The 24,400-nt window shown below is 28.8% G+C and overlaps 1 protein-coding gene across 1 annotated transcript in view; it reads right to left on the bottom strand.

Moving 5' to 3' along the window:
* LOC107437589 (disabled homolog 2) overlaps positions 1–24,400 on the bottom strand; it is a 118,314-nt gene that overhangs the window by 18,512 nt on the left and 75,402 nt on the right. Inside the window, exon 2 of the mRNA XM_071183826.1 lies at positions 749–975. Within this exon, the coding sequence (XP_071039927.1) occupies positions 749–908 (160 nt within the window). The 5' untranslated portion in view covers positions 909–975. The remainder of the gene's footprint in view (positions 1–748; positions 976–24,400) is intronic.

Below are 24,400 nucleotides of genomic sequence, written 5' to 3' on the forward strand. Positions count from 1 at the left end.
TCCCTATTTACCAGTATTGTTCAGAACCTTTTCGAACAACAGAACACAACCGAACCACGGAACCCCTTTCAGAACACATTTCTCTGCAACCACGTGTTTACCATAGGTAAAGTTTTTTCATGTAAGACGTTCAAATTTTTTATGCACTAATGTAAGAGGGACAAATACCTAGTAAAGGCAAAATCTTCTATGATAATGAAGCAAGAATATTCAATGCTTTAAAAAATAGAAGACGTTAAAAATGTATTATAATAAAAGAAATGATTTTTTTTCCAAGTCTATTTGTGTTTTTTAAGTTTTTGGAAATCTCACTTAACTTTCTGAAATCTCACCCTGTTTTTGAGAAAGGGTGAGAAATTCTCACCCATTTTTTTTCTATGATGAAAACTATATATATATATATATATATATATATATTGCAATTAATTAATAAATGGCTTAATTAATTGGATTAAAATTATAAATTCGTAAAATGTCACTGAACCGCTGACATTGATATATTTAGAATTCTTTTCAAAAACAAAGTAAAGAATTTGACAAATTAGAGGTCACACAGAAAACAAAGAATAAACTACATAATTTGTAGAATTATTAGTGAAGAAGGCGGGATGTAAAACATCTAAACTAGGTTATAAACGTGGAAGTGTCTCTAATAGTTTTCTTTCATTCCAAACTGCTTACTCCAAACAAGTTTTTGATTCTATTTTTTGACTAAGTTTCTAAAAGTATGCATTAAAGGAAATATTACCCTTCTTTGGTTGCTTCATCTTTTTGAAGGCAAATTTTCCATCCTTCGCTGACTCTTTTTTACTTGCGTCTGTTTCTTTTTTGTCGGGGGTTTTGCTGATGGAATCGCCTTTGGTTGTTAAGGCCTCCTCAGCTTCGTCCACCGTTTCTTTGTCTTGCATTTTCTTTCAAGAGATTTCACAAACTGAGAAGAAAATTTTGCAGATGTACTAAGACGACACCTGTTTTCTGAAATTAGAAAAAAAAATGGCAATCACTTGATTTTATCGGCACATAACATGCTTAAAATAGAAATAAAAATGTACAATTCTTTTTCTGAAAGGAAATGTATGAGTTAAGCATTTTCGTGCATACATTAAGTTCTGTGACATTGCGATTTTATATGTATTTATAGTATCAATTGATCATATCTCTTGATATACTTTTTCAATATTTATTATAAATCACTTGAGAAGCTACCATTATCATTCCTATTTTCGTTGGCTATGAATATTTAAAACGGTTCAGCCAAAATAGTTACAACAATTTATTTGCCAGCATTGGATTACATAAAAACTAATAAAAAAAAAAAAAATAACAGGAAATATCACCATCTTAGTTGGGTTTTTTTAAGGGCTCTAATTCTGTTTGTCACACTTATGTTAAGGCAATCTTCCAGCAAAGAATGTTTTATAAAAAAAAATACCTTCCATTTTCTAGTATCATAGAACTTCCTACTCTTATCTTCATTTCTTTGGATTGCAAAAATAAATTTAAAAAGTGCAAAATTAATTTATTAAAGGAAACAAATTGAAGTTATTAAATCTAAAGGAAAGTTTGAACTTTACAACTTGAATTACAACAATTTTTAGTTTTACAACATAGTCTTCATTTAGTATTTACACTATAAACAAATAACATGAAGAAGAAAAAAACTGTCACTATCAGCATTTATTTCAAGGCAATTATTTTAAGAAATTTAATTGTAAAGGCGGCATTTTGTGCTAGCAACCATTTTTTAAAATGTGTTTCAACTTTGTATGAAGGGAGCTACTCATTTTTTTATTGAACTTGTAATATTTTACCTATTCTATACACAATTTTTAAAACAATTCATTATCACGATTTTTAGAACAATCCATTATTAATTTTGTCAGTTAATATTTCTTTTAAAAAAAAATTCCAGAGATTTTGAAATTTAACTATTTAGTTTTTTTCTGCATAAAATTTTATTATGTATTTATAATATTTTACAGAACACCTACTACAGTTACGGCTTCTGTTATATCGTTTCCATAGCAATCTAATAATTCCTTATGAATTTCAATGATTTTTAAAGATTATATAGATTTTTAGCTTAATTTAATACAAATATCAACTAAATTAAATAATATAAAAAAAATATTCCAACTATCGATCGCATTCAAACTTTCCAGTTCGTGTTAAAAATTACATTTAGTATAAATTTCTCTTAAAAAAATATTCATTAATTGCTGAGAGAAACGGATCAAAATAGCTAACATTGGTTTCAGATCTGCATTCAAAAACAGCGATTGCTGCTAAAAGGCAAGAATTAAGATTATACACACAGTTCAAACATTTATACATGTTCTCTTAAGAAATATCAATTACAAACAACAACAAAAATTTCTCACAAACTGTCTGTTACAATAACCTAATTTTTTGAAAATAAATTGTTCTCATGTACTAAATTGCAGGTTTCTTATTTCTTTATCTAATATTTAAGTGCAATATTAATATCTTGAACTTAGTTCTTCTCACCAAAAGTTAATTTCATGCTTGTATTGGTTCCTGGAATGTAAGTTCATTCTATTACCACAGAGTGTGGTCATTAAAAATAAACTAAAAAAATAGTTTTGAAAGTTTCGAAAATCTTCACGTGAGTATTCACATCATTGTCGACATTCACAGGTTTCAAGGTCTACGCATTATTTTCACTTGTTTTCGCTATTCTTGGATTAATTTTTCCTCTCTTCTTTGCCCCAACCCTAAATTTCAGCAGCTGCGACAACTCAAATTGTTTTTGTTTGTCTCTAAAAACTGCTTTATAATGCGAGTGCTTTTAAAACTTTTTTTAAAAATAAGAAAATAAATGAAAGTTATATTGTCTTTCAGTGTGATATTCGTTATTAAGTTTTGAAATCGTATCAAAAACTCCCACCCCTTCGCATTTCCTCAGATTTAAGTGTAACATTAACACAGAAGACAGTCAAATTGTTTTCGAATATTAAATTAATGGCATTTGAAGTAATTTCGTATAATGTGTACTTTTTAGCAATTCCATCATTTACGAAAATCATATATATACAGACTTTAAATCCATATAACGCGGTGGAAAACAATCAAGCAGTTTTAATAATTTTTGTTCACATAATTCTTGGTATCATTTACGCCTGCTCCGAATTCTGGTAACTTTAATAAGTTATGTTTTTTTAAAAAAAGAAAAAAAACTTGGTGCTACGGACATAACCCAATATTATGTCGGTAACAGCCAATTTTAAATCTTTGTAATATTTTAAATTTCTGAAAGTTAATAAGAACAGAAGTAAGTGTAAATGATACCATGAGTTATTTTAACACAAATACCGAAACTGATAGTTTTTTTTTAAAGTGAGTTACATGCATTAGAATTCTGTATGTTCATAAATGTTGGGATTGGTCTTTAAGAGGATATCATATTATCCTGATTTTTTTTTTTGGCACAAATATTAAAGTAAGATTTTGAGGTAATTTTTTTTATTTGATAAAGCTGACTAAATTATTACAGTATTGTTTTTCTTTCCGATCAAATGAATGCTTGTTATAATTAAGTGTCTGCAAAATACAATTTTAATGTTTAATAAAAAATATTTATGAAGCAGTTCTAACTAGCGAAATAAATTTATTTCATTACATTTTCTGACGAAATCCTAAACTATACATAACAATGTTTGCATTGTTATTACTCGCATGAATTTCAGCATTTTAAACAATGACTATACCAAAAAAAATCGGCTGGAAAAGTGATGAAATGTACAAATTGAAGCATATTTGAACAATATTATTATTCAACATGGTCCCGAATTTCTAACAATTACAAAGTAAAATTTTGAGGTAAAAGATGAAAACAAAAACACATATTTTAATAAAAAATAAACAACGTTATAACATGGCTATTGTGGTTAATTCCGTGTAAATTTAGAAAGTGCAAGCAAATTAAAGATTGTATAGATATTATTTATGCCTTCATAAGGTTTTTAACATGTGCACGCAAGTAACACAACGTTCAAGGAAAAATGAAATCAGCGATATAGCGAAATATTAGATATTTTAAGTAAAGCAAGGCAACCAACACTTTGTAGACATTAAAGACATTTTTTTTCTCAAAAAAAATATTCCGTTACAAATTTTAATACGTTTCGTTAATTACTTTTTTCTAAACAGAAGAAATTCAAAGTTATATCCACTGGAAAATTTTAGTACACGCGAATAACACAATGCGTTCATTGGATTCTGTAAATAAATAATACCTCTAAAATTTGTTTTTCCAATGATTTTTTGGAGATTTTTGTTTCAACTTTATATCATTTCTAAACATTCAACGAGACGTGTAAACAGTTGAGAAATAAACATTCATTTCGTAAGCATATCCAGTCAAATTTAATGGAAGGCATTTTTCATAGGAAAAAAATTCCTCTCCAAAATGCAAAACAATAGAATTCCATATAAAGCATTTTTCTTTATTATTTACATTCTAGACTAAACAAAGATAGCATTTCATAAATATAATAAAAAAAAGTTTCATAAACAGATGCCAAATATCGAAAAAACAAAAACGGTATGTATGTATATATATATCGTATAATTTTTAATAACAAAAACTTTTTTGTGCGTAATTTTTACTAACTTTACATATGCAAGTTTTTTTTTATACAATAATATAAACAGCGTTGCAACCGCAGAAACACTTGAATTTATGAAGATCGTGTTGCTTAATAAATTCTGCTACCCAAGTATACAACAGCCATTATTCACGTTAATTAAAACGAAAATTTTTTTTAATTAAAAGAAAGGTAGCGAAAACATTTGCACAAACATGACAAGCGCTTACGGCAGGCAATGGAAAAATTTTTTTTAGTAATCCTTGTATGTAATAGTAATAATAAAAAGATTCGCATATGTAACGGAGGGACTCCAAATACGACTTAAATGAGATCTCTCAGTCGACATCGTTTATTCTGTTCCAGTTTATTGCATCAATATTTACCTTAACAAAAGAATCTAAAAAAGTTATATCCTTCAATTAAATATTTTATCTTGAAATTCAAATAGCGGAAATCAAATAGTCAGGGAGCAAAGGCTTATGGTCAATGTCTTGTCAGCTATAGCTGTATCTGAGAAAATATAATAATAGAAAATGGATTTTATTTTTCTTCATTGCCTGTGTTTGATAAAGAAATATATGGATCTATAAATTTTAATTTCCAGTTAGATAGAGTATAGAAAATTTAAAAGTTTAATAATGTTTAAAAATTTTAAAGTTGAATTTGTGGATGTTGTAGATTACTTCTACGTCTCTAAAGATGTTTACTGACATTGTAAACAGGTTACTGCATAGGAAAGCTTTACATGTATTCCAAACATTGTTAGCCACAATTTCTCTTAACATGTCTTATCTTGTGCATTGTATTTGGACGCATTTGTAGAGGAACAATTTATTTGAAGTTTTTAAACTCATGCGTTTATGCATTTTAAACGGTGTAGTTAATTTTAAACATCAGCAGTAGAGAATGCTTATACCACACTCACGTGATCGCTTCCGAAAAGATATCATCAGTAGATTGTTAAGTGTTAACAATCGAGTTCAAAGTGGCGTGAGTTTGTTGTCCTACGAGCTGCCGTATATCTACTAAAACTGAAATTCACCGTTACGTTACAAATTATTTGTACGTTTTAGTCGTGCTATAAGAATTCACACAATTAATATGAAAAAATAAAATCAACAATTTAAAAAATTAAAAACCAGGATGAACCCATATTAATGAACCCATTGCACTTCACGAATTCTTAATTACTTGTATGGATGGTATAATTTATCTTTTAGTTTTAATACTTATGGCATGATTATTAAACTATGTTAATTATTGACACCTCTTACTTAGCTTCTGTTTCTTCTATGTCTAACATATATGAAACATACATTTTGTGTATAACAAATTTTATACTGCGTACAAATTTATGGGATCGCATGGAACAATTTTTAATAATGTAAAGGTATTAAAACTTGGAAAAGTTTGAGAATTCCTGCAGTAGTTTATTCATTTTGGAAAACATATATTATTAGAAATTTAAATTTTTTTTTAAAATAAAAATTTTAACATCGTAACATTTTTGTCGGCGATTGATGGTCGTGCTTTTTTCGATCCAAAATGGGTTCTAGTGTTAGATTTAAAGTTAAAAATAGAAGCATGATCCTTTTTACTTATAAATTAGCATACATATACATTTCTGAAACTTGCAAAATTTGTCTATCTTTCTCCTTGACGTTCATGCACCACTTCCTTTTTAAAGAATCTTCGTTAGTTCCATTGTTCTATAACATTTGCGCGGTCACTGCCACCGTTGCCGAAACGGTATAGGTCGGAAAAGGAAAGAACAAAAAAAAAAAAAAAAAAAAAAAAAAAAAAAAAATTAGTTCGAACATGACATTTTTCCGGTTCCAAATAAAGTGATTCGGACGCACGATATCTATTGTTATTTCGTTAAAAATTTTCCTTCAAATATCAATTTCCTCAACCTCATTTTTTTTAAAACTTTTAGAATGACGATTTTATACGGAGACATCATCATCCATAACCAACTTTTAAGATTTGGTTATAGACTAAGATATTTAGAATACACATAAATTGACAGATTTAAACTTTACAAATGCACTTTCATTATATTTCGAAGATGTTGAACAATTCGGTAACATATTTAATTTATGAACATGGCCGGTGTATTTTTTTTCCGGAACTATTCCAAATGTTACTTATGAGGAAGTAACAAAGCAATAGTTGAAGTATTCGTTTGGATTAGTTTTAATCATATCATACATGCGTTTATTATTGTATAGTTGATTTCCGTCATCAATTTTCTCAATTTGGTTTAAAAAATAATCGATGTAATTTTCACGCAAAAATCAAATGTTGCTTCGTTTTGTTTTCTTCTTTAGTGCCCAAGAACTTTTCATTTCTTATTTTTGACTAAATAGTGATCATAAAAGTATAAGTTTTTAATGCAGCAAGTAAGCAATAGCAATAAAACACGCTACAGCACACAAAATGTAGAAAAAATATCCCTTTATAATTTTAATTTAATGATGAGATCTTCACGTATTAGAGTTAAATACCAAGCGTTGTAACGGAAAAAGGGTCTAAGAAAAAATCTGCTCTTAAAGATGCTGTCATCTCCAGCGACAATTATGAAACATTTTTTTTTTCTTGAAGAGTATTGTATATAAAACTTACTCGCAACTCACTCGTTATTAAAATAGTTTTATTTATTTTTTTCGAGATAGAGAAAAGTAACAGAATATTAATAAAAAAAATCAGACGGAAAATAAACCCTTTAGATGAAGAGAAGTTACTCTTTGTTACATAGTCAAGAAAAGATAAAGTAACTACTTCACAACTTTGTCAAAATAATTGTAACTGTACTTCCGCCCGCAGTTATTATAAGTGCAGACTTTTTTTTATGTTAATATGATTTTGTTCTTAGATAAAAACTAATTATTTGTGATTAGTAAAATAAGTTTTACTAACTCATTTTTTTTATCAAGTATCAACCTAAATTTTTATCAAGACGAAAAATACAATATATGAAATTAAATTTTCTATTTTAATTAAAAAGATATCTAAAACTCAAACATATTTAAAAACTAATGCCATGTTGTTTTAAAGATCTCAATTCTACTGTCGCAATAGTTCACAATCAAATGTGTTAAATCTCGTAAATTTATACAAACTATTGAAGCGAATTACTTGAAAACATATCTGTAACAAATATTTATAAAAACTTTCACTAACGAAATGCTCAATTAAAATTGAATTCCTTAGATTTTAAAATAAATAATAAAATACAAACATAAGACATAAAATATAAACCACGATAGGTTACCATTGGGCCGTTTTACTAGAACGAGTCACTTTTAAATTTTATTAAATTTGCTTTTAAATTATTTTTCATCTTATTAAATTAAAAAAAAAACAACAGCTGTTAAGGAAAAGTTCAAATACATCATAAGTACTAAATAACGTAGGTATAAAAAAGTTAGATTTAAAAATACTTCATAATTTTTTCATAGATGTTTAAATTATAAGTTTTCAGTTTAAGTATATAACTAAATAAATATAAATAAAAAATGCATAAAATAAGTGTTTAAAATGTACTTTAAAAGATTGTTCGTTTCCGCTTCACCACCGGGGATCGAACCCCAAGACTTCTAGGTTAGTAGGTTCGATATTAATTAACCTTTAATTCCTTTTACTGTCTGAAAAATATATATATATTTATATTTTGTGGTATTTTTAGAAAAGTCACACTGCTATTCATAATACACACCTCATTCAGTTGAAATATTATTTGCATATATTTCGAATAAAAAAAAATTAAGCAATATGAGCCTGTGACGGCCGTGTTAAGAATAGTAAAACTCTGTGAAAACTATGTCTGCTGATGACGTCACGATAGCAGTGTAGTATTGACACATCACTTTTCGGGACTATTTTGGCGTGAATGGTTCGTCTTGAATCTCTGACTCAATCTCGAGGGGGTGACTTCAAATATGAGAATTAGTTATTGCAGACGATATTTTAAATTACGGAATAAAACACAAAAAACGTTCTTTCTCTGAATAAATATACCTTTGTTTTCTCTTTATCTTCAAAAGAGAGGGGATATATAGTCCCAATAGTTTGGTCAGGAGGGACATCTAAACTTTGGACCCCTCAATGTTCATTTTACTTTTTGCGTATTTTGGATTTTTTTTAAGCGCATCGAAAAACGTTTACACGGAATTATAAAATTCATTTATCCAAAAATTCCATACAAACAAATTTTTTTTCATAATTATTTCGAATAGTTCCCGAGATAGTAATTTTCAAAATACGACTTCTTGAAATGAAAATAAAATTAAAAAAGCTTTCAGTAATAATAAATAAATCGAAAATGATGTTCATTTTTTGATAATTAATGTTTGTCTCCTTTTAACAAACGAATTAATTTATGAAGTACATTGTAAAATTCATTTACATATTTTTGGTATGACCTGCTGTTTACTATGAACTTACATTTCAGACTAATAAACAGCTAATATTTTAAATTATAATTGGTAAAAATATGATTATAATTGGTATAGAATCTAATTTTGACGTAAACCACTTGTTATAAATCTTTTATAGTACGTTAAAATATAAAAATAATTTTCACTTTTAGAAAGGCTTTAAAATTGAGATTTTTGAGGATTATTATACTAATAATATTTCTAAAAATCTAAAAATAACCTGATCTTATGTTAAAACTATACTAATCAGCACTTATTTTTTGTTTATTTTTTATTTTTTACAGTAAAATATCTAATAATAGTGGTATAACGTGATGTAATGGTCCTTTTACAAAACCCATTGTCACCCATCATTCTTATTTTCATAGAACATTTAACTTTATGAACTGCAGTTTTAGCAATGAAACTTACCTGTAAATCTGGTTTCTTAAATTTAACTTTGACTCTATAACAAAGTTAACGATTTTCTGAACAAATTATAAATGTATGGAATTTAAAGATTCGTAAAAGCAAAGAGAGTTTTGTTATTAATTTAAACAGTAAAAAAAAAAAGGGTGTACGCGGTTCACTTTAATAATATAAAATATCTCTTCCCTTCTTTCACTTTGTAAATTTTATTTTAACATCATTAAATTCTCCTTCATCGATAATTAGTTTTAATTATTGTTCTTTTAATAGCTCCAACTTTCCACTAACACTGGAAAGTTATTTTTTTTAAAACTTATTTTTACTTTTAACTGTACTGCAAAGTGAACTGAATTATTTTTTTTTCTCCACTCAAGTTGTTATTTTAAAAGCAGAGCGAATTTACGGATCCTTAAAAGTAAGGAAAGTGTTGTTACATAATTTTTTAAAAAAGAAGGAGGGAAAGTGTGCCGTTCACCTTAAGTACTCTTTGTAATAAATGGGACGAAACGGCGAAATGTTATCGTTTTTTTTCCATCACCTAAAGATGGCAATATTATGCTTACCTCATCGTTTGATTGCTATCATGAATGCATGAGTTGGGATGCTGCACTCACAATCTATTTAATTTCATGCAGGCACACTCCGTGACCTGAGTTACTATGACGACTTCTATTAGATTTTTTCAGATAAAAAAAAAACAGTTTTTTTATTTAGAAAGTTATATAGAAGAGCGTGGGGTGAGATGCGTCAAAATTAGTTCTGTTTTCTAGCATATATATGTAATAAAATAATACATAATATACATAAGCTGCAAGTAAGGTAGAATTCATAAAATAAGTTGTTAAAAATAAAGGGAAAACACGGAGAAAAAAAAACAATTGCATTGATATATTTTGCTTTGGCAATATTAGAAAGCACTCTTTTTTTGCGAATGTAATAGTGAGAGCTGATGACGATATTATATCTTTTCTTTGATTTGTTTTCCATCTTCTTAATTAATTTTTTTTTTAAATTTTGAAATATTTTTTTTCAATTTTGTTTCTAGTAATTGTTTTCTTCTTCTCTTTCTTCTTCACATTGAATATTTTCGAAATAGTTAGTAGTTTTCTTCTTTTCATTATTTTTATTTATTTACTTTTTTGTTAGTATATTTACAGCTGGTAATTTTTTCATAATGTTCCACTAATAGAAGGTAGATCATTTAGGGTTGCTAATCCAAAAAAAAAAAAACCAAAAAAAAAGAAGAAGAAGAAAAAAAGGGAATTGCTGATAAAGCGAATGAATAAAGAAAGAAAAGCAAAAAATGTTAGCAAATAAGAAAGTCAGTAAACCTATAATTTTTAATGAGGCTATCGAAGACCTTCATTTTTTATGCGAATTATTTCTTCATGTTACTGGACAAAAATGTATCAAAATATTTGTTTCATCTAACATTTAAAATTCATTGAGTTAATGCAACTACGCTGCAACTGAAAACGCAACCGAAAAGGAGTATTATTAATTTAGTGGAGAATAGGTCACTACATAGTTATCTATTTCTGGGACCCAAACTGCATAACAAATCAGATAAAAGCAAACCGATCTGATCATAAGCATGATCAAACAAAAGCCATTGTTAGTGAAAGATAATTTGTCAAATTATCTGTTGCCAAAAAAAAGTAGTCATTCTTAACACACTTCCTAATATGCTTCATATCATTTTGTTAAGGACTGGAAGTGTGAGTCCAGATCTGATAAAAAAAAAAAGGATGACTTAATTTTTTTCCGTATTTGACATCAGAACAAAGTAAGGTAATTGTGTTAATTTCCTGGTGTACAAATTGGTGCAATACGTGAAAAGATTACAAAAAGAAAAAAAGTTTAAATCCATAAGCGAGAATGTATAAAAATTGTTCGTTTACCAGGAATTGGCACTTGGCTCCGCCTTCATCACGTGGTATCCGACGATACTATTTCGCTATTTTTGGGAGAAGGATCTGAACAAGGTTGCTATTTGGCGATTGTATATCAAAAATATTTATTTCGCAATTTTTATGTGCATTTTTTTAACATTAAATATTTCATAAATTTGATGACATTTCCTTCTTTTGAGTGAATAGTATGTCCTTTTTGAGACATTTTGCTACAATATATTTAATTAGCTAGAGTAACGGAAGACATAATAGCAGATGATAAAGTGAAGTAAGTGACTGAAAAAGAATCCACTGTTTACGTTTGTCGAGCAGTAAGAGTTGTCTCAATTTCAAGAGCGGGGACGTTTCTCCCTATACTCTCCGTCCTTAAATGAACTCTTCCTCCGAGGAGGTGGAGCCAGGTGCCAACTCCTGATGAACGAACTATACATCATTATTGAAGAATGTAAATTGAACTATTTATTTTGCTGCAAGAAGACACTGTAATAATTTTACTTTTTTCTTACTACTTTCATTTTTTCACGTGTGATTTATTAGGAGAGTTATTACTGAAGCATTTAAAATGATAAGTTTCTGTAAAAATACAGAAAAATATTCATAGGAGACTCAGTAAGTTTAGCTTAATAATGTAAGTAAAACTCTGTGAATTATTTCCTGGCTTATAGACAATAAGCCTCTTTTGGCTCTGAGACTATTAAGAAACATAACAGAGTGAAATCCGAACCACTATGGTACGATTGAAAAGAGTGCAAATCAATAAAACGAGGAATCGAACTCCGGCCGAAGCTGTGGTAGTCGAAGAATCTACCCACCACACTAAACGGGCAACAACTTACTGATGATCTAAGAACAATACAATGAAAAATCTGAACGAAAGTACCATTAGAGAAATGCGCAGACAATAACGGGTATTTGCTGTAATTTTTTCCGAGAAACACATTTATTTGCACATCAGCAGGAACTTACATAATTTGACAGAGATTATTGTTTTTCTCTCTGCATTTTTATAGAATTTATTTTACGGTGCATATTCATCTATATAATCACATAGACTAAATTCTTAAATTTTATAAAACATAAGGAACAATGGGTATTTTAAATAAAAAGAATTTATATCATTTTTACTCACTAATATATAGTGTTAACTAACCTAGTGTTAACTAACCTAGTGTAAACTAACCTAGTGTTAACTAACCTAGTGTAAACTAACCTAGTGTTAACTAACCTAGTGTAAACTAATCTAGTGTAAACTTATAGTNATATGAATAATGGGTATTTTAAGTAAAAAGAATTTAAATCATTTTTACACACTAATGTATAATGTTAACTAACTTAGTGTAAACTAACCTTGACAAAAGGGATGAAGGTTACCTTACACTAAATAGTTTAACTCATTAATCTGCTAATTATTAATTATAATAATATTTATAGGTTTTATGATAATTTGTAATTGATGATCATTTTATCAAGTATAAATATTTAGTTATTTAGCAGCATGTTATGATTATATTTATTTTATACGGAGTTTAAAATCAGTTCGGCAGTTAAATTTTACAAATTCAAATTATGTGTTGACAATCGGTTATTTTCGTAAATAAAAATAAATAAAATTCGAATAAATAATCTTATTAATTACTGGGTATTAAATAAATGCATGGTAATTTTAAGTCCCTAAATCTGATTAAATTAAATCTATCTTTTTAAAATTTCTGTGCGAAATTTAATTTTTTTAAACCTTTTAGCGCGAAATTTACAAAAATCTTATCCGCCTTTTTATTAAAAATCTAATTTTCAGAAAATAAAATCGATATATATTTACAATTCTATGAGCATATGTCTACAATTGATTCACTTCAATATATTTTCTTGTATACGTTGCATTTCCTTTCATGTAAATTTGTTAAGAGGACCCAATTCAGGCGGAGGGGGTCTACTTAGACCTCCAAGGACGCCTACAAGGTATGTCACCTATATTATTGTAAGTTTTTCAATTTAGCACATCAGAGCCGCACCAGGGAATTGTTTCAAGAAACAGCACAATGGATTCAAAATTTATTTCAATAACTTGAGGTATTCTAAAAATTAATTTAAAATTTTAATTTTTCTGTGAAGCCCGTACTTTTTAGGGATAAGTGGTTCTTATTGATAATTGATAAGATATCATAAGTAACAAAAGAGAAATAAATGCATAACACATGGTTGTCTAAACCAGGGCATGAAATTTTTGATTCAAAGCCAGCCTAAAAAAATTTTCTCTCCGCTATTTTCACGAAAAATAGAAATAATTTTTAAAATGCTAACAGATAAAGAACATTTTGGTGTCCTTAATCATAAAAGAATATACAGAAGCTGAAAACACATTTATTGCAAAGCAATATTAACTTAAAATTAGGTTCCCGTATCATCTCAATGGTTTCAATATCGTTCACAAATCGTTAAAAGTCATAAAAATGAGAAGAAATACTAATTACAGTGTCTAAATTTTTATTTTTATTTTATAACAGTCGTTGAACAGCTGATCCAATTTTATGGGTTTACGACTATTAATGTTCAACTCCGTAACCTTGTAATTTTGAACCCAATCCAGAAGACAAGGGAACTCCTGGATCGAGTATGGGGAGAAATTTCGGCTTCGTGGAAGACTTTTTGATGGAGCTAACCCGCATTTGCGTTACATGGAGAGGAAGACCACGAGAACCTCTCACGGTTAGCCTAACGGCAAGAGAACTCTAACCCATGATCCGTCTACCACTGAGGATATTTCACGTCATCACTGTAGTCGGTGCAAGCCGGATGCGGAATTCGTATCGACTGGGATTCGAACCCAGTTCGGTGAACGCTCTATCCCCAGAGCCATCGCGGCTCAGTGTCTAACTTTGTAACTCTCAGACTGTGTTGTTCTCAAGTCAAACTTAGTTACTTACTCGATAATCCTAAATATTCGGTCGCCAAGGCAAGTTCGCGCCCTGGTCTAAACTGTGATTGCATTTGAAACACTTTTCAAGCTACATAATGTTAAATTAATCAAAAGGAAATAAGAATTTCATGTACCAGTATATTTATTGATCGACAGCAAGGAATTTTGACAGTTTTTTCTTTTATGAAATAACAAGTTGTAACACCGATTGTTCTGTCATTCCATTCCTCCCCCCACTTTAAACGCATTTAAGCCTGGAATAGTATTTCAAATGTGGAGTTAAATAAAATCATTTTAACTTTTATTCAATTAATAAATCTTTCGCTTTAATACTTATAGTTTTAAAATATAACTATCTATTTGTGAACGAAGCTGTAGTAAATAGTTTTTAAAGAGAGTATCTGTCTAGTCTTTGATTGGATAATGTAGCGGTGACGAAATAGCGTTTCGGGTGAACACAAAGAAGTGGTAAATTTTTTGTCTTTTTGACTTATCTAAAAAATACCCTAATTAAAGAAATGTGTTGGTTTTTAATATAGTTCAGTTCAATACAATTACACTGAGCAGTATTTCAGTGCAATGAACTTTTCAGCACAATATTTCATTTGAATGGATTATTCAGTGAAATATTTCAATGTTCAGCGTATTTTTTTTTGTTTTAAATAATTATTAGTGCACTCTTTAATGTTAATTAAGACAAAATAGCTTTAATTGCTTTTATGTTTCCGATTGGATAATTTTTTCTAATTCTCTTAAAACAATTACTTTAAAGCATTGTTTCATTATTTTCAATATTTATTTGAAACATTCTTCCGCCTTAGTTAACGTTTTATATGAAAACTTGCACTTAGGACATAGAGGAAGTTAAAATGAATTACAAAAAAAAAAAAAAAAAAAAAAAAATTTAATCACTATATTCGCAAATATTTTTAAATTGTTTCAAAATATTTTCGTTAAAACATAAGTTTAAAAGAAACATGTTTTTTTCCTTTTAACTTTACAATATATTAAAACCTACATATAAATAGAAACGTGTTATCTGTTAGAATAATATATTCTGTATTGTTTTTATGGTGACTAACTTCGAATATGACCCTAATAGTTACTTATATAAAGACAGGTGTGATTTATTAGTTTTGAAGAAATTTTTCTCGCTCTGAAAATCCAGTGTGAGAAATCAAACTCAATTTGCTTCCCTAAATAAACACCGGATAGGTACGTGTAAAAAAAAAAGCGGAAAGTTAAATTATTCCAGTTTCGTGGTTAATGGACTAACGCGTTCTATTTCTCGCGAAATTTAAATATTTGCAAATAGTAGAACCACTCATTGATATATTGGTACAGTCGATTCATCTCAGGTCGATACACTCTCTGCAATATATATATATNATATATATATATATATCAGTACAATATATATATATATATATCATATCAGTATTTATATATGAATCTTCTGGTGAAAATTCTTGATGTTATCACAGCAATTAATTAATGAATAATAGCTCATTCGTGACTATTGTCCTTTTAAAAAGACAATTCAGTTTTTGCTTTCAAAAAAGAAAAAAGTGGGATTTATTTTGTTGAAACAGAATTATTCTGTCTACCACAATTTATTGTGAAATAAATATTTAGTTTTTTTTAAATCCAAAGTCGGGGTATAGTGCGTTATCAATGCTAAAGTGGTAGGTAAAACAAAGAAATATCCACTTGGTATACATAAGCACGTGTTCTTGCACTTTCTAAATACAGGCGCTAATAATATATACCTTTTGTGGATGGACATTAATCGAGAGATTTGATCATTAATTGACAAAGAAGATCAATATCTTTGGCTGTCACCAAAAATGTTAATTATGTTTGACTGCAAATTATTTTTTTAAGTTATTTATATGCAATATTTCGAACAATATGCAATATTCTAAAAATTATATTTCGAAGGAATGAAATTCCTTCGAAATATTATTTTTAGTTCTCTATTATTATTATATTTTTGATTTTAACTGGTATTCAAGAAGTTTTAAAGTTAAAAAAATTTCATTCATTATAAGATAAATGCATGATATGACCCTATTAGAGAACGTTTAATGATCAAGATGTTTAAGTAACGTTTTATAACTATTCAACGGTAAATAAATATTTGCAATTTAAATATATTTTATATAAATCTACGTCCAGTCAACATATTTAAAAAAAAATATACAAATTGAAATTGCAGTGTTGGCCGAGCAAAACAATTAAATTTTACAATTTTAATTGTTAAATAATTTTTTTTCTAATATTGCTTCGCAATTTAATCAAAACAAAAACGTAATAATAGCAGAGAATAATGTAAAGAAAGGATGGTAAGAAGTGTTACAAGAAGACACCGTTAAGTAAAGGAAATTATTTACAAGAAAATTCCTTTACAACTTTTATTATTTCATTGCTAATGGTAGCCAAAGATATTTGGGAATTCTTTATTAATGAACATTTCATTGATTTTTTTGCTCAATAGGAATGCACCAAATAGTGAGACTTTAATTCTCTTTTTATTATAATGAAGTGAAAACAATGAAACATTGCATATTGTATCGTAAAAATAACATGCACAAATAAAAATGTCATGATTTTAAGATATATTTAATTCCATGTATATTGAAAAAAAATAATAATAGCGATTATTTTTCAAGACATTCAGTGTATTTTGAGATATTCTGTTCTCTAAGAAAAGGAAGGGAAGGAGAGAGGCCTTTTCTAAACGGTGTCAAGTAGGCCATGAATGGAAATAGTGAGAATCTTTAAATAACTCGGAAGTCATGACTGTGGACACAGGTGATTGCACGGACAGACTGCACCTTTTTTTTAAATTTTTTTTTTTAAACAAGAATGTGAATTGTTATTATTAAAAATAAGGAGTGGAATTATTTTATGATAATATCATTAGGTTTTAATGTTTATCCGAAACGAAGAAAAAAATAGATATTTATAGAAGATTCGTTGCTTTTATGTTCATTGTTTTCATAAGAATATAAATAAATGATTTGCTGTGGTAAAAAAAGAATTAAGGAGGGAAAAAAACATTTAAATTCAAGAAAGTCATTTCTTTAAACAAAACAATTAAGTTTCTCCTTTGATTTGTTTTATCACCATTTTAATCCATCTACTATTTTTAAATTCTTGATGCATAGTTGGATATTTTTATTCCATCCATGTTACTGTTGCTTTTACCGGTGTTACTGTTGATTAGTTGTTTAGCGCTGTTAGCTACACAATTTTTCCTTTGATACTGTCAATTATTTTACTGAATCATTATTTTGTTTATTTCTTTAATTAGTTTTATTTATAATACTTACGATAACCCTAAAGTTACCTAAGATAAACGAACGTTTGTTTTAAAGATATTCCCAACTATATTTTTTACATACACATGCTCGCTAAAAGGTTAAAGTGTATTTAAATTAATTTTTTTTTTTTTACAAACTAATGTAACTTTATTGGGAACAAAAACAAACACATAAATACAAAGAATATATATTCGTCGTCAAGAGGAAAATCCTATCCAGGCGACAAAGAAAAGTAATACAATAAATTTAATTTAGAAATTAAAAAAAGGGGGGGGGATTTTACAATCATGAATTATTTTGCTCATCCTAAGACATCATATATTGTTGAATACTGTAATAATAGAAAAAAAAATACATGAAACTATTTTTAAAAAAATAAAGGTAACATAAGAAATTCATTTGGATTGGCACAAGACTGGTATAAAAAATCAAATGCTTCCTTTAAAGTGAAAATTAGAGGTCTAAATCGTCAATGTTCATCATAAATTGAAATAAAGCACACTTAAAAGAAGAATACATTTGGATGTTTTGCAACTGGAATTGTAATTTATTATATAATTTTGGTGCTAAGTAATTTACTGTAAGGTTTGGATAGATAGGTTTATAACTTAGTACAATCGTTTCGCGTGTTTTAGATGCATTAGGAAGCAGTGTAATCATTCATCGTTATGAATTAAGAACAACTTACAAACGTGAACAGCGACAAAAAATTATTTGTTAACATGACTTAGACAGACAGAGGAGACTGCTGAGATTAGAATCAGCTGGAAAAGGGTGTGGATGCGGACAAGTTCGAGAGCACATCCGGGTCGGAATATCCTCTCCGCACACCAGTGACCCATTTCAAAAGGGGTTTCCTTTTTCTTTCTTTTTTTTTACCTATTCAATCTCTAGCACTCCAAAACCGGTAGGACTCTTCACGGGCAATAACTTGGAAGATTCAATTCGAACCATTTTTTCCCCCCCAATATGCAGAAGAAAACTGTTGCCAAAATAAGGTCACTCATAAGAATATGTTGAAAGGAAAAGTCCTATTTTAATTTAACGCGAGTTATAATTAAGCGAATAGGGAGGAAATATTAACTATTCAAAAGTATCGCGAATTTTTACTGCCACATTAACTAACTCAAATGAAGGAAACAAATTAATACTGTCCCATTCAGTTTCTTTGATGTATATTTTTAATTAAAATTATTGAGTGCGTAATAAACTTGGGATTATTTTAAGTCTTGCATTTTTTTATATTCCAATCGGTGAGGAGCCATTGTAGATGTGCAATTTTTAATATTCAACTTCAAAGGCCGGGATAGCCTGGTCGGTAGGGCGCTGGGCCCATATCCAAGAGGCCGTGGGTTCGATCCTCGCCGGCCGAAGACTCCCCGTGTAGTAAATGGTGACTGATGCACGTTAAATCNTCCCCTTGCAGTCAGGCTAACCGTGGGAGGTTCTCGTGGTCTTCCTCTCCATGCAACGCATATGCGGGTTAGTTCCATCAAAAAGTCCTCCACGAAGGCAAAATTTCTCCCAATAAGAGTTCCCTTGTCTTTTGGATTGGGTTCAAAATTACAAGGCTACGGAGTTGAACATTAGTAGTCGTATACCCAAAAATTGGGTCGGTTCAACGACGGTTATAAAATAAAATATTCAACTTCATAACATTATTGCTCTGAACGCGAGAATCAAACGAAGAAAAATGAATCATTATTGCGACTCACTTGTCTTTGTGGAGAACTTCACGACTGGAATATCGAGAATAAGATCTCGAAAGCCTCCTTAGGTTAACTCGATGACAATACTAATCTAACCAATAATTTGTCAACCATTGAGCAATCGATTCATATAGTGGGTGCGCTATTTTTAGTATTAAAGCTCATAACTTAATAATCCTGATGAACAACGAAACTAAGTCGAGTATTGTGGTTTACATAAAAAACTTTAAAGAGTGGAACTGGAAAAGAAAACTCAAAGATCTCTTATGGTCAGTCAAACGGCAGTGAAACCGTTCTAGTTCAATGACCCGTCTACCATGGTGGATATTTCCTGTTATTTATGGGAACATCGTGTAAAAATTATCGCCTGGGTACGATAGGGGGGCCGGAAATGAGTATATTATTTCTCATAAAAAGCATCCGTGAATCAGCTTCTAACAAACCAAGGGGGTTCATAGAGATCCCTTAGTACGAATCAAATAAAACGTATTCCATATTTTTATTTAAAAAAATAAAATTTAAAATTTTAGTGAGCAAGTCAACAACAGTTATAAATTATATACATTAAAAAGATTAATATTTAATATTTCAGACTGAAATTTTAGTACTTCCACATGCTGTCAAATGAGAAGAAAAGTTCTTAAGATTTAATATATATGAGCCATCAAAATGTAGGCAAATCAAAGTGAAATCAATGAAAGTACCTAGGCTTTTCTATATGAAATTGAAGAGCTTTGGACGATTTAATGATAAGCCACAGTCTAGTAAAGGAAAATGACTTTGTCAGGATTTGAAGCTGGAATTTATAAATCGGGTACCTTTTATCGTTCAGAATACGTAACTGAGAGCTGAATTATCTACTCTATATGGATGTCGGAAATTTAAATTCTAATTTCAGACCCACCCAATTTCTGGATGAGACTGATGTTTAGCTTTTATTATCAAAACTTGCGTAGAAGAATTCATCTCTAAGGATGCATCAGGGAAAGTTACAGTACTTTTTAATTGGAAGAAAAAGTCCATCTTTTTAAATATGCATAAAGAATTCCAACTATAAAGGAAAAAAAAATATTACTCTCTACTACAACGATTACTCTTCCGATGATATTAATAAGATAAAAATGAATATCCTTAAACGATATGAATCTCTGAACCTTCTGTTAAAACTATTATCGATATTCATAAGTGTAAAACCGGAATTAAAGCGTAAGCCGAACTTCTTGTGGGTCGAAGTTTTTCGTTGATCTTATCAGATTTGACTATACTATGTTAGAATGAGCATGGAAAGTGGCATTGAGGATTGCTCATATATATTTCGGATATAACTTTTAATGATTTTGCAAGAAAAGAAAAATACATTTTTTGATGGGATTTCCTTATTATTAACTATTAAAAAAATAAAACCTAAATAATCTTAAATGACTTTACTAACCTTAATAAGTTTAAGCATTAACTCTTTAATTTTTCTTTAAGATCATTGATTTCGAAAATAAGATATATATTCTTCGTATATAAACCTATTTCCGTCCAAAACTTGTTTAACTTAACAAAACAAAATAGAGATCACTCGATTGCAACATCCAGGAACTAAATTTCTTCAAAGAAAAAAAAAAGTAGAATTTTCTAAAATAGAAGATAACTGTCAGCCAAGGTGGGATGAACGATGTCTTGATATTATGTTCTTTAAATGGATATTTCAGACAGACGCGAAACTAATGCAACACGTCGGTAATCACTTGTAAACGCCACGGTCTAGAGCACAACTTAGCAAACATTTTTGTTTTTTACTTCCTTTCCGCTAAGGGGATCATGCGGATATTTTTTTTTCCACGTGGACTGAGGTCAGAGAATTGGACCAATCATAATTGACTCAGTTATTTTAAAAATATGACAAGTTATCTTATTTCTGCTTCAGTAAAAATGATTGCAGTATTCTTGAGAAAATTCAACGGGAGAATTATCCTGTGATCTACTCATAAATTAAGCTGTATATTATTGAGATGAATGGACATTCGAAACTTGATTGCATTTCCGACTTACTGGGACTAATTTCAGAACACTGCAGTGAAAAAACGTAGGCCTACCTACCCACAGTTTCAGCTGTATTATATGATATGGATAAACGGACTGAGGGGACTTGATTAGTTTTCCGAATTTCGCGAATTATTCTTTGAAAAAATTATCAAAGAACTAAATTTATGTCATTAAAAAATACCATATACCATAAATTACTGAGGAAAAGTTAAGAAAATTTAATATTTGAAATGTACAAAACGTTTTAAAATTCCGCACAAACGTTCACAAAAACTAAGAAATAAAACCTTTCATTTACCTTCATGAAATATCTCGTAAATATTGCATAAATGTTTCAAAACTGTTCTCACGAATTATTGTGCTATCTTCTATTTATTGCATATAAAACTAATCTAATTTAGAGCAAGATATCGCGATAATTTTGTGGGCACAACTATATTCAGCTGACAATTGTTTCAGTTATAAAGATAGTCCTTATAGCTTAAAATTCAGCGTATTTGTACCTCCAAAACGGTTTAAACGCCGTTATTACAGCTCCAAGTAATCTACTTATCTTGTATGATGCTCAGAAAGGAAGTTTTTGTTAATTATTTAGCTAAAGATTTTATTGAGAAGTTAAAATAGAAAAAAATTACATTGGCAACAAATATAAAATAATTCTTGCGCTGTAAACAATGTTTCAAAGCATTATAGTCAAAAGAATTATATTTACATCTCAGAATTATTAAGAGCATAAGGAATTCAAACTATGTATTAGTGTTATTAAAAAGGCATCTTAGACATAAATAAGACATTTTCATTAAATGGTATTTACAAATATTTTTTTGTACAAAAATATTTTTAGTTAATGAGTCATTTAGTGTTATACTCCAGTATATTCGAGTACCACAATCATACTAAACCTTATGATACAGAACAGAACAGCACAGCACAGAAATGGACATACAATATTCTCGATTCTCTAAATAATAACCTTCCTCAGTGTCTATAAACACGAAACTTTTCATTTCGTGTTTAGACACTTAAGAAGTTTGTTGTTTCGAGAATCGAAACTGTAGCAAATCCTTTTGTGTGCATTATTCACGTTGTTTTTAGCTTTAGTCAACGCAGCATAAAGCATATTCTAACCCTTTGGGTAATAATATTTCCTCTCTTTTTTTCTGCCTTTGTTTATGCGTCACATTGAGTTTAGTACACCGGTTGATTTTTTAAATCCTTATGCATCTAATATCACACTTGACCGATTGTGACTTTTGCGGAATTAAATTATATTTTCAATAAATCAGGTTATTGTATTTAGTACAAGTTCACCGTATTAACAAGGGTTTTTCATTAATAAATATTAATCTGGGTCTTTTCCATACCAAGTTAAAGTAGATACAAGTGAGAAATCAACCTTTTTTTTGAAGCATTAATGAAATATTCTTCAGCGAGGTTACCCACTCCCTGTAATGATCACAATTCGCAAAATAACTTTTCTTTAATTCCTTTGCGTCAGGTTTAGTTGATAACGACGTTTAATTTTGCTACATTGAAACATAATAACGTGAGAATTTGGTGCAATAAATGCATTTAAAGACTATGTATTAAACCTTTATTTCCCAACCTATCTATTTAAAACTGCTTCTAGTTATTTTTGTTTTAATTTTACTGACAAGTATGATTTTTTTTTCTTCTCTTCTATGCGAAGAAATATTGAATGACATTTTATTTTTTACCTTTCATTTAGCACAGGTGGTAGCACTGTACATTGAGCTCAGTTCAATTCATATCATCAAAAAAAATTCTATAAGCAACAGACAAATGTAAACACGTGGAGTGCATTAACACCGTATAGTTTATTCTTAAATAATTTTTTTTCGATATAAAAAACGCCCAAAATATACTTTTGGTTATTTCATTATTACACTCAGTCGCTTTGCTACTTTTATCTAAAATTTCATTATCATCGAATAAAACGAATTGTTTATTTTTTTATTTTAACTTTAAAAAAATCTTATCTCTTCTTTTATTGTTCAACTTGTAATGAGATAAGAACTCAATCACAATCTAGGCTGACAATTTCAAGAAAAGTTTACGGGTAAAATATCTATAATGACATTTTATTTACAAAGTCAATTTATAACGGAATTAAAAGGCAATATTTTCTCTAATTACTTTGAAAATGATAGTAACACAACACATTTTAATGAAAATTTGAATCTTTATCATAATTTAAACTTTTATCCGCTGGTAAAATAGTATTAAAGAATTTAAAAGAATTATATCAAGACTTCGCGTATAAAAAAATTTGCACCTTTATTATTACTAACTTAATCGTGATGATTTTTTATTATGCTTTGACGATGGATATTCGCTAAGCCACTCTATATTTCTACATTTTTTCCAAAAATGAACAGCAATAAGAATCGCGTGTTCACATAAAAAATCCCAATATATTCTAAGTTCTGGATTTCACCAATGGTTCGAAAATTACACATAAGTGTAGTAATGTTGCCTAAATCGTATCATTTTTTGAATTTCAATACTCAGTAAAAGAAAGAAATAATAAAAATGGTAAACTAAGACGAAAATTTTAAAGTTAAAGTAATAAATCAAATTACCAGAAGAATCTAATGCCAAGAATGTGGGTACAAAAAACAGCTTACCTAAAATAAAAAGAAAACAAAAATTAATTAATAGTTAAACAAATTAAATAATTTCATAGTCAGTCAAGATAACATTATATAAACATTACATAAGTTAAAGTTTATTTTTTTATATTATGTGTTAATAGCATTATTTATGATAACTAAAGTCTAAAAATCGTGCACAAAACTTCTCAATTATAAGTTCTACCGACTTGTTTTTGGTATAAATCGATTCAGCTACATTAAATAAGTAACTAAATACAGAAAGAACAATATTTCACGAGTCTAGATAGGAATTCCATACGTCCAAATAAGTAAGTCAAAAATTATATTTCTTATGCATTATACATTCTAAACACATAACTTCGAACTAGATCCGTTGACTCATAACTGTTATTCAATTAATCTTTCCAT

The sequence above is a fragment of the Parasteatoda tepidariorum genome, chromosome 7 (genome assembly GCF_043381705.1).
Source record: "Parasteatoda tepidariorum isolate YZ-2023 chromosome 7, CAS_Ptep_4.0, whole genome shotgun sequence".
NCBI classification, from domain to species: domain Eukaryota; kingdom Metazoa; phylum Arthropoda; class Arachnida; order Araneae; family Theridiidae; genus Parasteatoda; species Parasteatoda tepidariorum.